Here is a 16,711-nt window from a genome sequence, read left to right on the forward strand (position 1 = left end):
ATGCCGTCAGTCAGCAAAGCGCGGCGGAAGTCGAAATGCCAGAAGCTGACAAAATAAAATCAGAAGTTGACAAAACAAAACCAGAAGTTGACAAAATAAAACGTGCAAGTTGTGTGTTTAAAGCGAAGTTACGTGACTCTGCGGTTCTCGATAAACGCCAGAAGTTCTCAGTGACTTCAAGCGAAGTCACGTATAGCCTATATTTTTTTACCACGTGCTTTAAAAGTATGGCAACTTAACACACTCACGTGCAGATTTTAAAATGCCGAATGTCTGTAGTGCCAGAAGTTAAAATGCCAGAAGTTGCTACTTGGCCAGAAGTTGACTTTACGCTGACTTTTGTCATTTTAAAACTTGCGCGTTTCGTGTTTTAAGCATGGATAAGTGACTCTGCAGAAATCACTTCGAAATTCTGACTTAATATCTCGAACGGCTTCGCGTTCCCGATAAACGCCAGAAAATCTTAGTGACTTCAAGCAGAGTCACTTAACCATTACTTAAAGCATACTAAGATTTTGAGGCACAGCTTTATATTGGTACAAAAAACGTGCTAAATGCACACTTTTCATTGGCATTCCATTTCACACTAGATAAAGTTAAGGTAATTTTACCTTAACGGAGTTAAGGTAGACTGTTGTTAACGCAAAGTTAAGGTAAAAATTTATTGTAATCTTGTTGAGGTAAACTTACCCTAAACTACTTACGTTAACTATTTTTTTGTAACGTTCAGCAGTCTATAATTGCAAACTTTTAGTAAAATTAACAAACAAAATGTTGATGATTGGTAAAAACAATGTTAAATTGCGGGTAAATCAGTTTCTATCGGTTCGAAAATTATAGGCAAGAAATTGAGCAAGAAATACGATGACTTCTGCCTAAGAGGGCCTGGTATGTGTTGGCATGACGGAGGAGCACCATTGTTCTTAGTTGATAACGGAAAACCAAGTTGTCTATATGGAGTCGCTTCATTCAGGTTATGAAATTCTTTAACCATTCAACTTAAACTTGGCACATCTTGGCGAAACATATGCTCAATCTTGATTATCTGGGAATGATACTTGACCGGGTCGAGATGACAGCGCCATTTCAGCGCAATTTTTTGTGCGAAATGCGCTGAATGCGCGAAAATTATGTTAGAAATCTGCAGAAACGCGCTGATTTTTCAGCCTAAAACTCTTACATAATAATACGCTGAGCTGCGCTGAAACTTTGTAAGAAATGCATTCAAAATTCAGCGTTGTTCTTAATATTACCCAGTGGATTTCAACGCTTTTTGGCAGTGATTCTTGAAGTTGGTACCATTTAAATAGGTCTTTTAGTAAAATTAACAAACAAAATGTTGATGATTGGTAAAAACAATGTTAAATTGCGGGTAAATCAGTTTCTATCGGTTCGAAAATTATAGGCAAGAAATTGAGCAAGAAATACGATGACTTCTGCCTAAGAGGGCCTGGTATGTGTTGGCATGACGGAGGAGCACCATTGTTCTTAGTTGATAACGGAAAACCAAGTTGTCTATATGGAGTCGCTTCATTCAGGTTATGAAATTCTTTAACCATTCAACTTAAACTTGGCACATCTTGGCGAAACATATGCTCAATCTTGATTATCTGGGAATGATACTTGACCGGGTCGAGATGACAGCGCCATTTCAGCGCAATTTTTTGTGCGAAATGCGCTGAATGCGCGAAAATTATGTTAGAAATCTGCAGAAACGCGCTGATTTTTCAGCCTAAAACTCTTACATAATAATACGCTGAGCTGCGCTGAAACTTTGTAAGAAATGCATTCAAAATTCAGCGTTGTTCTTAATATTACCCAGTGGATTTCAACGCTTTTTGGCAGTGATTCTTGAAGTTGGTACCATTTAAATAGGTCTTGCCTTATCTATTAACATTTTGTAAGAATTGCGCTGAAAAGCACAGAAGTGCGCTGAAATAATGTAATAAATGCGCTGTACTTTCAGTACATTTCTTAACAAATTGTTCATTGCAATAAAATCAAATGAAATGGGATAACTTAAGGCTTTCAGCTCATTTCTTGCAAAACTTCAGCGCATTTGTGGTACAATAGTACATGTCAGTCTGGGGGCTATTGATTTGGTGCAGCTAATCAAATTCATTTTAAGTTAAATCAATTTAGTTCATTTTCATTTACCATTATTTCATTCATCATTTAGTTCTTGTTCTGAAGATCAAATCTTAAGTTTTCACAATTTTAATTTTGTTTACATCCTGTGTATGATATCTTTGTCTGTTCATGTTGTCTCGTGATTTTAAGTTGCCGCAATTGGAAATGTAATGTTGTGAACAAATTGTTGATCAGTTTTAGTTAATCCTAATTGGAATCATTCTGCTCATTTTCTGAATTGAATTTAGTTGTCTTTCTCATAAACTAGAATTCCCTCCGCTAAATTCTTAATTTAGACAAGATACAAATTAAGCTCATTTCGCAGAGCGAAATACCCATTCAATAAGAGAACGAACTTTCGCTCCGCCAAATCTACAATTATTCTGTATTCAGAATATAAAGTTAACAAGCATCAAAATTCAGTGTCGATTCGCTCCGCGAATAACCACTAAATTGGAATACTAAATTTGAATAAATCGGTAACGCGAATCAATTCAACCTACAGATTGTTAATCTGTACGACATGGCGCAGTCAGCAGGATAATTTCGAAAAACACCATTTTTGATAGAACCATTTTGGGAACGTCCAACGTCAGACCCACCAATCAGATTGGAAAAATGGCGGATCCAAGTCAAACTTGCCATCCTCGCACGTGAGAATATCACATTGGACACGCTGTTACAACCGAGACCTACGACGGTTCAACTGCCAGCGGAACCAAAGTACGAAACGGCAATTGAAGATTCAACAGTTGAAACGGAGAGAGATCGTGAGATACGAAACAGTCAATTGAAGTTGCAATGGGAGTTAAAATGTCAAAAGTTAACAGAAGCTGGAGTACTATGCGGTGAACGGCCATGGAATCTTTGCGATCAAAAATGTGTGTCTCTTTTATACCTAAGCATTGGTACAGAGGGAAGACGTTTGCTACGCAACAATTTTCTCACGATAATATTTATGACCTGTCTACCCTCAAACTTTGGGAGATGATGGAGATAGCCTTTATACGTCCACGAAATATCACAGTCGATCGATATGTGTTCTTTTCTCGAAAGCAGAAAAAGGGTGAAACAGTAGAACAATTCTACAGCATCTTGAAAGAATTGGCTAAAAATTGTGATTTTGAAAATCGTGAGGAGGTAATCATCAGGGACATCTTCATCACAAACATGTTGGATGATGATATTCAACGGGAACTTCTCCGTGATACAGTTGACCCAGAAAGAGCACTCAGTATTGCAGTCAATATGGAAATCGGCCATCAGAACCAGCAGAGAATATCATCTAATAACGGTGCAACTAGCAGTACAGGAAACGCAATACAATCATTCAATCGATTCCGCGGCGCGGGTGTGCGTGGGAAACGTGGAAATCAATCAGGTAGAACAGTAGTGAACTGTGCATCAGTTGGAAAATGTCGTGGTTGTGGTCAGGCTTGGACAACAACGCACCGCCAGGTTTGCCCTGCTATGAGTAAGAAATGTAATCACTGTGGTTTGCTCAATCATTTCGCAAAGGTATGTCGAAGGAAACTTAACAATGCACGAAATACACAACAAAATAATCGTATTAATAAGGTAGAAACTGCTGAAATTACAAATCAAATCAAATTTCAAGTCAGGAAAGTCAAAACGTCAATCATATAAATTATAACGAGCAAATAAATTCGGATTATGATTCTTCAGACGACAATTACGTTGCGACAGTAGAAAATGTTAATTCACCGCAAACAGCAGTGAAAAAAATGATGATAACGATCGGAAATACGGATTGTGATTTGCTTCTCGATTCCGGCAGCGGTTGCACTATTATTAATATGTCGCTCGCTAAAGAAATAATGTATAACTGTCCGCAATCACAATGGTCAGAGAAAAAGTCATTAGAATTAAAGTCTTTTTCTAATAATATTGTCAAAACTCTAGGCACTTTGAAAACGCCAGTTCGATGCAACGATTGGAAAATTCAGAAAGCAAAAATCACGGTTGTAGCTGATGTTTTCCGACCATTTCTCGGACGAGACCTTTTTGATCAATTAGGCATAAAAATATTGCAGAAACCTTGCCCGAATGTTGAAGTCAATAACATAGATCAAACTTGTGCAATAAAAAGGTCATTAGCAAAAGAATTCCCAGATTTGATCTCACGAATCGGAAAATCTAAACATCACACGGTTAACTCAAAAATTCACAAAAATTATCGAGTGACACATCAAAAAGGAAGAAAAGTGCCAATACATCTTCAACCGAAAGTGAAAATTGAACTTGAAAAATTGCTAAACGAAGGACATGTAGAAAAACTAACTAATTGTTCTGATCAATTTTTTTATTTCTGCAATAGTCATCACAGTAAAAAAGGATCAGTCAATCAAAAGAGCACTAGATTTCAAAAATCTAAATAAAGCCATTCACAAAAACAAGTATCAAATGCCAAACATAGACTCGCTAAATCAAACGATTTCTCAAACACTGTCAACGGCGCCGCAAGAGACTGGTTATTTTACAACTCTTGATTTGCAGTACGCATATAGCCAACTAGAGTTACATATTGATACGGCCCGCCATTGTAACCTTAATATTGTTAGCGGAGACATGACTGGCACATATTGCTTCAAAACTGGATTTTACGGTCTTACACATAAGCCTGCTGAATTTCAAAAAGCTATTGATTGCACTCTCGCAGGACTGGATAATACTTTCTGTTTCTTAGACGATATATTGATAGTGAGCCGAGGTGGAATAGAAAAACATCTCGATTTAGTACGGAATTGTCGAATAAAATTAGAACAAAAAATCTCCGAATAAATCTTGCAAAATTTCACTTCACAAAAGAAAAAATCGAATGGCTCGGACATAATGTTACGCAATCAGGTGTAACTCCACTGTCAAATAAAACGGATGCAATCGGAAAATTATCAGCACCTACCAATCTTAAAAAACTCCGATCGTTTATGGGTTCAGTAGATCACTTAGAAAATTCATTCCAAGTTTGTCACAACTATGCTACCCCACTCCGACCTCTTCTTAAGAAAAATACAAAATTTCTCTGGACGGATGAGCATTAAAAACAGTTCTCATTGATTAAAGAACAAATTGCATAAACTACTGAAAATAAACATTTTAACCCGGAGTTAGAAACACGAAAAAACTGCGACGCTTCACGTAAAGGTTTGGGATGTGCATTAGAACAACGAACAGCTAATGGCTGGCATGCAGTAGCATTCGCGTCACGATTTTTGAATTCTGTTGAGGACAGATATAGCATAAATGAGCTCGAACTTTTGGGTGTTGTTTGGTCCGTGGAACACTTTAAATATTACTTATACGGCAAACCATTCACTGTAATCACTGATCATAGGGCTCTTCTCTCAATCATGAGAGAGAACAGATTTAACAAATCTTATAACACTAGATTGACACGTTGGGTAGATCTATTAATACCATTTGATTTTTCAATTGATCATCTCCCTGGCTCAAAAATGGGATTAGTGGATTATATCTCTCGCGACTCGCAACAAAAAGCTGTTAATATATCTGCATACGACGAGCAATTTATAGTAGCAAAAATGGATGTAATTAAACGCGGTGCGAAACGCTTCTTATTAAATACAGAAAATTACGTCGACTTCGCAGCGCGAAATTCGCTTAAAAAACGAGCCTCAAATAATCAAAATTCCTCTAACAACTTATGCAGTGAATTCGCACCGCGAAATCCAGAATATTCTACAATTACGAATAATGATAACTCAATTAACAAATTAACACCAAATAACTTAGATTCCAATACGAAAATCGAGACAGCTAACATTCCTCACTCGCTTTTTGCCTTGAATCGTTCTACCAAACAGTCGCTACCTGAATTAAACAACTTCCAACGAATCGCAAACAATTTCAATAAAATCTACATGATGTCGCAATCAAATTCCGACGATGAAACTTTGATGCAAGTCAAACAATCGACGCCCTCCAGAGTACGTTTTGCAGACGAAGCAGGACTATCATCAGCCCAAACAGTCCCCGCAACGCCAATCACTCCAACTACGGATACGACAACAGTCACTTCGCCTTCGGTAGATGATCTCTATTTGGACTCTTTTAACTTCGCACTCTCAAAGATTTTCTCCAGTTCCCTAATGGCTAGCCTTACAACTAAGGATGCGATTCTAAAAGAGATACGAGATTGCATCCTAACCGAAAATGAGGACCGATGTAAGCAGATATCACCCTATATACATTCTTTCTGGAAAGACTTGCATGTTAAGAATGGATGTGTCTGCATCGACGACAGGATAGCCCTTCCCCATGCAATCAAAGATGCATACATTGACGCCATTCATGCAACTCATCCTGGAACATGGGGGATGTCCGATATGGCGACTCACGCGTGGTGGCCAAATATGCACAGGGACATAGCTACAAAGACCGCAAAATGCAATCCCTGTGTCAAGATCGGTAAAAATTTAAAATCTATTATACCTGATAATAAATGGGCACCATTAAAGTTATGCAAAATTCCAAATGAAGAAATTCAAATTGATTTTGGAGGACCAATCTATAATGAAAAAAATCAAGAGATTCACTTTCTTGAATGTATTGATCGATTTTCAAAATTTCCATCTGCAGAAGTATTTGATAGAGCTAATGCAGATAATATTTTGAAATTTCTTCAAGAATATGTTTTGCTACACGGTATACCCAGAAAAATTAGATTGGATCAAGCTCGATGCCAAACGGGACAACAAGTTAAAACCTTTTGTAGTCAAAATAACATACATTTAATTGAAGCACCAATACACGATCACAGAGCAATCGGCTAAGTTGAAAGTCTAATTCAAACTATCAAGAATCGATTAGCTTGCATTAAAACGGTGGCGACAAATCAATTCTATCTGAAATCATCAATAAATTCAATAACTTACCAGCTCCGAATATGCCGTCAAAAGACTATTAATATATCACCATTGGAGGCACAATTTGGTAGAAAGGCGAATACTCCTTTAAAAAAATAACGATTAAACCGGACCCAAAAAGTCTGACTTACAAAAATTTTTTTAATAAATATTTAGATTTGGAGACTGTCAGATGGGAGGAACTCATTGCTGATGAAAATTGGACCAATGAAGGACGAAGCGACACAGAAATTGAGTTGAACAAAGACAGGCTAAGCAAAGATGCGACAAAAAGAAAAAACGAGGACCCGAACAAAGAATCAAGAGTGATTCCCCACCCAGACGTTGGACAATCAGTGCCTCGAACAGAAGCTTCATTAGAAGTAAAACTCGCTAAAAAGAGATCGCGCACGAAACGATCTAAGAAAAGTTTAGATGGGTTATACGACGTGTTGGCACCCGGATCTTCGGTGCTAAAAACGGATAATTTCACTTCAGTCATTAAAGAACCAGGAAAAAGAGACGTAACTATCAGAAATTTAGACTTAGCAAAATTTGGCACAAAAGCCGAACGTCAAACCGAACTGCAAGACTACGCAAATCGACGACCAAAGACACCATCGGGAAAACAACCGAAGAACTGATCAGCCATCATGGGAAAGAGTTAAGGAAGAAGCTGGAGGGAGGTAAACGCATGAAGCACAGGAAATTTGCAGATGATGTCAATACGGTCTCTTCAATACATTCTAATGTAACACGCGCTCTTCGGGTACGAATGCCCACAAAACAAAAGAGATCGATAACAAGAGCACCGCCGAAACAACCCGCAGAAATAAGAAGTGATTTCGCGGTGCCAATGGAGATGCCATCTAGTTCAACTGTTACAGCAGAGCCACCCAGCAGACCAAAACGTAAAGCTGCTACAAAAGCCTCAGCTGCATTAATTCCTTTAAAACGAAAACGCTCAACAATCTCGGTTACCGAATCAGATGAATCAGTCACATATGTACAAAATTGTCCCCCTACAACATCCAGTCTTGGTGTAAGTGCGAGAAACAAAAGGAGACGGATCATCAAGCAACAACAAACACAAAACAAATCGATAATCTCAGCCATAGAGACAGCCGCTGCCCAAACTCAACAAAGCGAAACTGACTTTACAGTCGGCCCATTTTCACCTACACAATCGTACCCAACACAATTCTATGTTTCGCCCAATTACGAGGGACCAGAATCATCGATGACGGTCGGCGAGGCCGAAAGATATTATGAAAGTGATAGCAATTAAAACATTTTAATCGAAACTATTGACATTTAACAAATGAAACATTTCTGATTCAAAACACTATAGTATTAATTATTTAACCAGTACATATGTTATTAATTTTCTGATAAATAACTTTGTCATTTATTTTCGGCAGGGGGGAAATGTGGTAAAATAGTACGTGTCAGTCTGGGGGCTATTGATTTGGTGCAGCTAATCAGTTCATTTTAAGCTAAATCAATTTAGATCATTTTCATTTACCATTATTTCATTCATCAATTAGTTCTTGTTCTGAAGATCAAATCTTAAGTTTTCACAATTTTAATTTTGTTTACATCCTGTGTATGATATTTTTGTCTGTTCATGTTGTCTCGTGATTTTAAGTTGCCGCAATTGGAAATGTAATGTTGTGAACAAATTGTTGATCAGTTTTATTTAATCTTAATTGGAATCATTCTGCTCATTTTCTGAATTGAATTTAGTTGTCTTTCGTTTAAGCTAGAATTGGCTCCGCTAAAGTCTTAATTTAGACAAGATACAAATTAAGCTTATTTCGCTAAGCAAAATACCCATTCAATAAGAGAACGAACTTTCGCTCCGCCAAATCTACAATTATTCTGTATTCAGAATATAAAGTTAACAAGCATCAAAATTAAGTGTCGATTCGCTCCGCGAATAACCACTAAATTGGAACACTAAATTTGAATAAATCGGTTACGCGAATCAATTCAACCTACAGATTGTTAATCTGTACGACAGCATTTCAGCGCAATTCAGGAAAATTTTCAGGAATCGATGACGCAGTGGATTAAGTTGTGGAAACGGCACATGAAATTATGGTTCCAGTCTCAGACGACTCTGTTTTTTTTTGAAAATTGAAGGTTTTCAGCTCATTTCTTGCAAATTTCAGCGCATTTCAACGCATTATTATGTAAAATTTCTGCGCTGAAGTTTTAGAAAAATGAGAGCATTTCAGCACATTTCTTACATAGTTTTTGGAAAATATCTCCACTCGAGTGGGATGCTTTAGCGAGATGTTTTAAAACTAAGAAGATTTTGTTTAACTATATCAGTACTTGAGAAGTGCTGTGATGTAGTATGGTTGGCCGCTAACATGATTATCACGAGTAACGCTGAAACTTAAAATAACAATGCATCTTTTCTGTCATTGACCCTCCGTATAGTTTTTCTTATACAATTTATATCAAAAAAGATAATTTTTGAAATTTTTAGTTAATTATTTTAAGTATTAACGAAATTAACAATCAAAAAACATAAAAATTCAATAAAAAGCCTAACGAATGTCCCGATGGTACTTGATCGCATCTAGGTTACTTAATTTTGTGTCTTATAAGTAGCAACAGTCAGCCTCTCAGCCGTATTTTTCAGACGCTCTCATTTTGAAATCCAAAGTACTTGGATTCATCGGTGCATTTTTTCTTAAATATCTGCTCACATTTCGGACTTTTCACTGCGACGAGGAATCAAAGTTAAGTTAAGATTTTATTGAAGCTGAAATAGTAAAGGGAGCGACACAGGAAGAAGTTTGCAGAGAGCTGTTCTGATAGGGTCTTTGAGCAAACACTTTTTGTTATATATTTGTGTATTAAAAGTTGGTGAAACTTGATCATTGCACCTTTTATATTATTTTTTATGTTTTATCAATTGCTATCATTACAGACAAAATTCATCGGTTGCTTTTTGTGGTGTTGTCATTTAAATGCATTAGAGACAGGTGGTCTCAGAGGTTGTTTGTTGGAATAAATAATTCCACCTAATTGATTCATTCAGAGTTATTGCTTTCTTTGCATTTGAAGTTGATTGTTTTGTTTTGTTTTAAATTATCATTACCAAATTTCTAAGTTTTGCTAAATTTTGTTGCACACTTTGATGTGTTATCTCTCAGTCTCATAAATGAAAAAAACTCATCTGTTGCCGAGGATACGGGAGTTAGTTGATTAACTGTTTCCATATCACAGGTGATGCTCTCTTTGACTTAACGCCGCCCGTTTCAAAAAACAACAATGAACTGTTGACTTTTTTATTAATTGTTGTTTATTGCGGTCTTATCACGCAATCTCCTTGACAACGTGTATTTTTGGTTGCTAAAAAGAATTTAGAATTTGTTTTGTTGGGATAAGCGTCTCAATTTGTATTTGATAATTTGTGTGACTTGTACTCTATTTCTTTTCAAAAATAATACCAAATTTTTAGATTTTTTCAAAAGTTTTTAATTTTTGCGGTTTTCATTAGGTGACTTTAATTGCAGCTTTCATCGTTTGTAAACGAAGCAAAATTTCATATAATTAGTTGTTTCAGTTTATAGCAACCGATTATATGATTATGCAATATAGTGATAATACGGTCATGATTATGCAATATATTGAACACGGACATGATTACCTAAAATAGTGAGCACGGTCATGTTCGAAGGACCAAATGAAAACAAACGGGATAAACCGATAGTGTCCGGTAATTAAGTAAGAGTTCATTAGGTTATCAAAATTCTTCAGCGCTATTGCTAGCTGAATTAGTATTAAGCTCAATAGCCTCCTGTTTAAAAGCTGTAATAGATATTTTTAGCGTCTAGCTGATACTGAATATCTAATTAGAACCCCTTTTTAATTAGAAAAAAAATTCTGTCAATTTTTCTTTTTTCTGTATAAATTTTTATCTGCTTCCTGAAGGTCGGTTCTACTTCATTTCACCCCTATTCATTTAACCCCCTATCATTTAACCCCGATTTATTCACCCCTCTATCATTTAACCCCGCTATCACTTCACCCATCTATCATTTCATCCCGCTAATTAGCAGTCGACATTAAAGGCATGTTTTGTCATAATTAAGTGGATAGATTAATCCCTCGTTCGGTTGTGATAGTTTCATATCAAGTCCCACGGGCCGCTGAGGCATGGCCATGGCCCGCGAGGCATGGCCAAATGATTTTATTGCTAATTTAATAATCCTTATTTTATAGGGATTAAAATCGGGGTGAAATGATAGTGGGGTTAAAATAAGATATAGGGGTTAAATGATACAGGGTTGAATAAATCGGGGTTAAATGATAGGGGGTTAAATGAATAGGGGTGAAAAAATGGGACACCCTGAAGGTCAACGATTGCTATTTTCCGGTGGCTGTGTTCAAAAGTTTTGCGCATGATTTTGTTTGCAAGATGTGTCGATTTCCCAATTTTCGTCTGGCATTTTGTTAAATTCAATTTAGCCATACTTCATTTTCCGCCTTCAACGAAAGACTAATTTGCTGACATAAAACTAAACTTAAGTGGTTATGTAGCTGTAGCTAGTTAAAATGTCAACAACGAGAACGTAACTCAACAATAGTTGGAAAAGATGCCACAAATGTTGGACAGGAGAAAAGATAACAGCAACAATTAACTAATGGAAAATTAAGCAAATTTAATTTTCAACTTTACATGCATTTACGGAAATCTCAACCTTGGTGAAAAATGTCAACCTTTTGAATTCTCTGGGTTACGTATTTACGTTTAGTGACAGATTTTCATAAAATCCGAGCCGAGGCGGGCGTCCACCCGTATTCCACCATCATTCCACCAGCGAGAATAAATTGGTTGTAACGGGTTGATTGAAAATTGGTCACTATTTTTTGTGAGATTATGGTGTGCTTCCATTAATAACTTTTGGTGTGCCTCAGGTACTTCAATGCCCAGGAGAGACTGGACCGACTGAGCCATCAAGAGTCGTGTCAACTGAGCGAGTGTTTCTTCACCAAATTTGACAAATACGAACGAGTCATCAACTATTACAATAAAGAGATTCTTGGATTGTACTGATGTAATGAAGAGACTAGATGTAAATTTAAATTGTAGAAAAAAATTTGTTCATTTTGTATCTCGATCAGACTAAATTATATAGCTTCTAATTAGTATTGTTTACACTTTTGTAATATAACACCAAAAATATAATCGGATTACGTTTGAAAAAGCGCAAAATATTGTATTACTACTTTATTTTCTAGTAAACTTTCCATATGGCAAAAAATCTTAATTTCCAAAACAGAGCATTTACATCATAAATTTTAGTAATTTCAGGAAAAACCTGAAAAAAAAACAACTCAAAACAATTTTGACAAGAGACAAAGATCATTGGAGGTTTGAATGGCAGCTTTTTACTCCGATTGTTTGTGCCAAAAAAAATGACAAACAAAAAACCTTGTGACAAAAACGACATTTTAATTAAGCAATAAGAAAAAAAATCATTAAATTCTAAATCAGGACAATTATTTTCATCGGATTTTACTTCCTCAAACAAACTATTCGTCACTAAAGTCAAGAAAAAAAATTTTGTACAGAACGAAGGCGAATCTAACATAAAATAGAGCAATTTCACAAGAAGAAGACTGAAAAGGGGCTAAAAAGTAAGAGCACTGACTTTTCTTTCACCATAGCAGACAATTAGTTTTTCCTCTAACTTCTTTGAATATCCTAAATTAGAAAGCTTTACAAATAAAAAAAATGTTTCGATTCATTTTTTGGCTACAGAGATTTTGACTGTGAAATGTGACTAGCAGGCTCGGTAATGCGAGTTTGCACATGATGATCCGACCCGAGTTCATCTACATTTTTGACTGAACTGTCAAACAAAAGAAGAGATAATCAAAAAAAGATGTTTGAGCTTAAAAATACCTTTGCACACCCAAATTACTAATTTAACTACAAAAAAACATGCCTCAAAACAGTGCTCATCAGATCTGCCATTAAAACGACTACGAGAAATATAAACAAACAACACAATTAGCAAAACAAAATTTTACGGCAAAAACTCAATATCTAAAATTAAAAGCACCTAGTAACAACGTCAAATGCAATCAGACATAACGAAACAAAATAAATTGCTTTTTTTCTCATTTATACAGCAGCTATGACTTTTCCTTAATGGGACTAGCTAACAAGTCGACGAAAAATATAATATGGCAAAATTCAAAAATCAATCAACATTCTTCAAAACAATTAACTTCAAACGTCTGAAAAACCATTAGCCTTTAACGAACTAATTCTTGATAAATTTACTAAAATGTCCTTACAAAACCGATAGGACCTGTCTTTGGTTAGACTAAGCCATAGAAACGGACTAAGGATAATAAAGAGAAACACAAATTTTGATCACTCACAAAATTTGTATGAAAGCAAATTTTCTCAAAAAGAACATCAGTTACGGCATAATATCCGTAGAATATTGATTTGCAATTCACAGGGATGTGGATGTGACCTCTCAATGATGAGAGTAAGTTACAATCTGAATAAAGAACAAGAACTGGAAATTTCTTTGAAAACGAATATAATAAACTTTGAGACCAATCGCTATACACTGAGTGCATTGAGTAACATCATTCAATCATCCCTCAAATAGAGGTTCATGAGATCTCTCTGGAGTTTACGATTACATAAAGATTTAAAAAAACAGTCAAAAACAGCAAAGTAGAAAAAATGGGGTGAGAAAAGTGTCGAAGCCATTAAAAAACGAACCTTTCAGTAAACAAAGTTCCTACGTTAGGTTATTTTTGAAGCAGCAATCGAATGTTTCCTTTTTAAAAAAAAGACTTCAAAAAATTAACAAATATTAACATGTAAACTAAACCCACGAAAATTTCGAAAAATGAGAAAGATCGTAGTAACAACGACATTAGTTTCAACAGCCTTTAATGGAAGTCATTAAATATGCTGCGTTATGCCTCGATGGGCAGATTGTTTTGTTTGTCATTTATAGATTACCAATAAAGCATCACAATAGGTCTTATGACTACGGAAACAAAAACAAACACAGGCAAAATCCAAAAATTCAGTAGAAAAGTGTCGAAGCCATTTAAACATAGACATTTATCTGAAATTTTACTCTAAGAAACATTGAACGTTTTCTCTCAATTCATGGGAATTATCAGTATTACAAAAATGCTAAAAGATTTCAAAAGAAGGAACCAAAGGTATGAAAAAACCTTCGAAATTTTTTTTAGTAAAAAAGAAAATTCGAAGTCATAAAGCCAATAGTTAGAAGTCAATACAGTTATCCAGATTAGATTTTTTTGATTTAGAAAGGAAAAATATTCTGTCATTACCAGGAATGACTTAGAGTTTACAAAAATAAGGTTAATATCGGATACTTTTCAAAAAGAAAAGCGGAAAATGATTTTTAAAGTCTTAACAACCATTAGCTGTCCACTCAAAGGACTAGAAAGATACACTTGAAGCTCATTGGGAAGCTTATTGCACCTTTAGTTACAAAGTTTATGCCACAGAACTAGGAAAAAAATAGTATAATCTCAAAAAAACAGATCAAGAATTCATTAAAATTTACGAAAACTCAGAGTCGAATAAAAAACATTAGCGATTTCTAGAGAACAAATATTTTGTTCATTGGGCGTCATTTGACTCTGAAAGAGGCTTGTCGTTAACGGAACCTTGAGATGAAATGTTATTTGTCTAGAGGTGACTTAAGCACAGTGAAATACAAAGGGTTTTTAGGAAAAAACAGCTCTAAAAAAATTCGATTTTTTTATAGTACACTTCCCTTTGAGATCAAAATTTGCATTTTTGTTGTCTTTCGTCTATTAGAAATGTAAAACTGTTTCATTTAGTAGCGCGAAATGTATTTTTGAATTATTATTTCCATGGAAAAATTGTTAAATTGAACAAAAGTCAGGCTAAAAGTGAATAGAATCATGCCCATTATCCAGTGTTAAAATAAAATTATAAATTTTTATATATGATTGAAAAAAACTAGATTCGAAAAATCGTTTTTGTTTCAGTTTCTACAATGGGCGAGTTTTTTAAGGATAACACTCGGATCTCTCTACAATGAAAATTTTTATTGGTCAAAATTGACTGAACAAAATAAAACGATTGGAGTGTATAGTTTCTCCACCCACAAGTGGGATTGGGACAAAAAGACGTTATAAATCTAGTGGGTGTCATTATTGGGTCTGTTGGGTGCCATAAATACGGACTTCGGCACATAGATAGGTTCGACGTAAAATGCTCTCATGGTCCCAGCTAGAGTTTTTTCATAGTAAGTTACATTAGATTTCAACCAGCTGTACCACTACTTGACAAGGACATCCATGTTGACGTAACAGTAGGGTTTGAAAAGTTCTGCAACAATGGAAGAATTGAGTCTATCTTATTCATTCTGCTTAAACGAAATTTTTTGCTAATTTCTTTCCTGTGCTTGGTCGATATCTAAAGTTTAACTGCGTTTTGATTGGGTTATGATCAGAAAATTTTTTTCATTATATTGATTTTGACTGCCTAGAAATAAATCTTGACTGCAGTCCGTACATAACTCAGAAGCATTACAGGAAACAATGTCTAATATAGTATCAAGAGATCTGGTGAGGCAGTTGTTCAAATAAGTTTTCGACAAAATTTGTTTTAAGTTCAGTTGTAGAATTAATTGCTGACCAGCAAGGTTTACTGAATTTAATGTCGCCAATTATGAGGTCGCTGTCTGCCGCGAAAATTTTTGTTTTGTGCACAAGCGTTTCAGTAATTTGCTAAAATTGACACTACTGAGCTGGTACATTCTGAAGGCAAAAAAAACACACTTAACAATAATTATTTTATGAATAAGCTTTTTTAGGACACTTAAGAGGTCTAACTCCAAATCAAGATTGATAATTTTGTTGTTGACTGAGTTTTTGAAGAAAAAAAAATTGGTGCTTTCTTTCTTTATTTTTGGTAGCCGATAAATAGAAATTTTAGGATAGAAAAGCGATTGATTTGATATTTCGAGAACTAACCAGGATTAATTGAGGCTAACAACGTATTTTTTGAGATTCATGATGCTAAGAATCTTCAATTTTTAGTTTACAATATTTAACCTACGTATATTATTTCTTAGCATTGTCAAAGCGTTTGGTCATGTTTCATCTTCGGAAACATTTTCGGTTTCTGGGCCATCTTGTTATGTTTGCCATCGACCACCAATTTTCTTTGAAAGTCAGAGCTGCTTCAACTGTATGTTTTTTGGTAAGGCGGTAATTCTCTGGTGTCTTGAGTTGAGATTTCACAGCTGACAAAAAGTTGGCTATCAATCCATTGTTTATTTTTGTGGCAATGAGGTGACCTTGATACCAGCGCATTGCTCTCTTCACTATCGACATTAATCAACTGTGTTACAGTCTTATATCTCATTTTGTCAAATTTTTTCATCTGTTGAAATTTGCGCAGTATTGTTTCTTTGATGTCAAGATGTTCGAGAGATGATTGGACAAGGAAAAAATGTCAACCTTCGGAAATCTCTGCGCTACTTTTTTGTTTGTGTTTTGTTGACCGATTTTCAAAAATCCCGATTTCCACCAGTACTATACGAGAAAAAATTGATTGGTGAGGGTTGAGAGCAAATTAGCCCGAGTAATTCTGACCCCAGGTCATCTACATATTTGACCTAATTGTCATC

The 16,711-nt window shown here is 35.4% G+C and overlaps 2 protein-coding genes across 3 annotated transcripts in view; both read left to right on the plus strand.

Moving 5' to 3' along the window:
* The window catches only part of LOC142350880 (uncharacterized), a 28,620-nt gene extending 16,446 nt beyond the window's left edge, over positions 1-12,174 (plus strand). For both annotated transcript variants that reach the window (XR_012760922.1, XM_075402863.1), the window contains 3 exons: positions 841-973; positions 1,406-1,538; positions 11,955-12,174. Coding sequence is in view for 1 of the 2 variants with exons in the window: in XM_075402863.1 (XP_075258978.1) it covers positions 955-973; positions 1,406-1,538; positions 11,955-12,093 (291 nt within the window). In the remaining variant the exon portion in view is untranslated. The remainder of the gene's footprint in view (positions 1-840; positions 974-1,405; positions 1,539-11,954) is intronic.
* LOC142350878 (hsc70-interacting protein-like) overlaps positions 5,726-16,711 on the plus strand; it is a 79,553-nt gene continuing 68,567 nt past the window's right edge. The window contains exon 1 of the mRNA XM_075402862.1: positions 5,726-5,735. The gene's annotated coding sequence lies outside the window, so the exon portion shown is untranslated. The remainder of the gene's footprint in view (positions 5,736-16,711) is intronic.

The sequence above is a fragment of the Convolutriloba macropyga genome, chromosome 12 (genome assembly GCF_964194025.1).
Source record: "Convolutriloba macropyga chromosome 12, txConMacr16.3, whole genome shotgun sequence".
Taxonomy (NCBI): Eukaryota; Metazoa; Xenacoelomorpha; order Acoela; family Convolutidae; genus Convolutriloba; species Convolutriloba macropyga.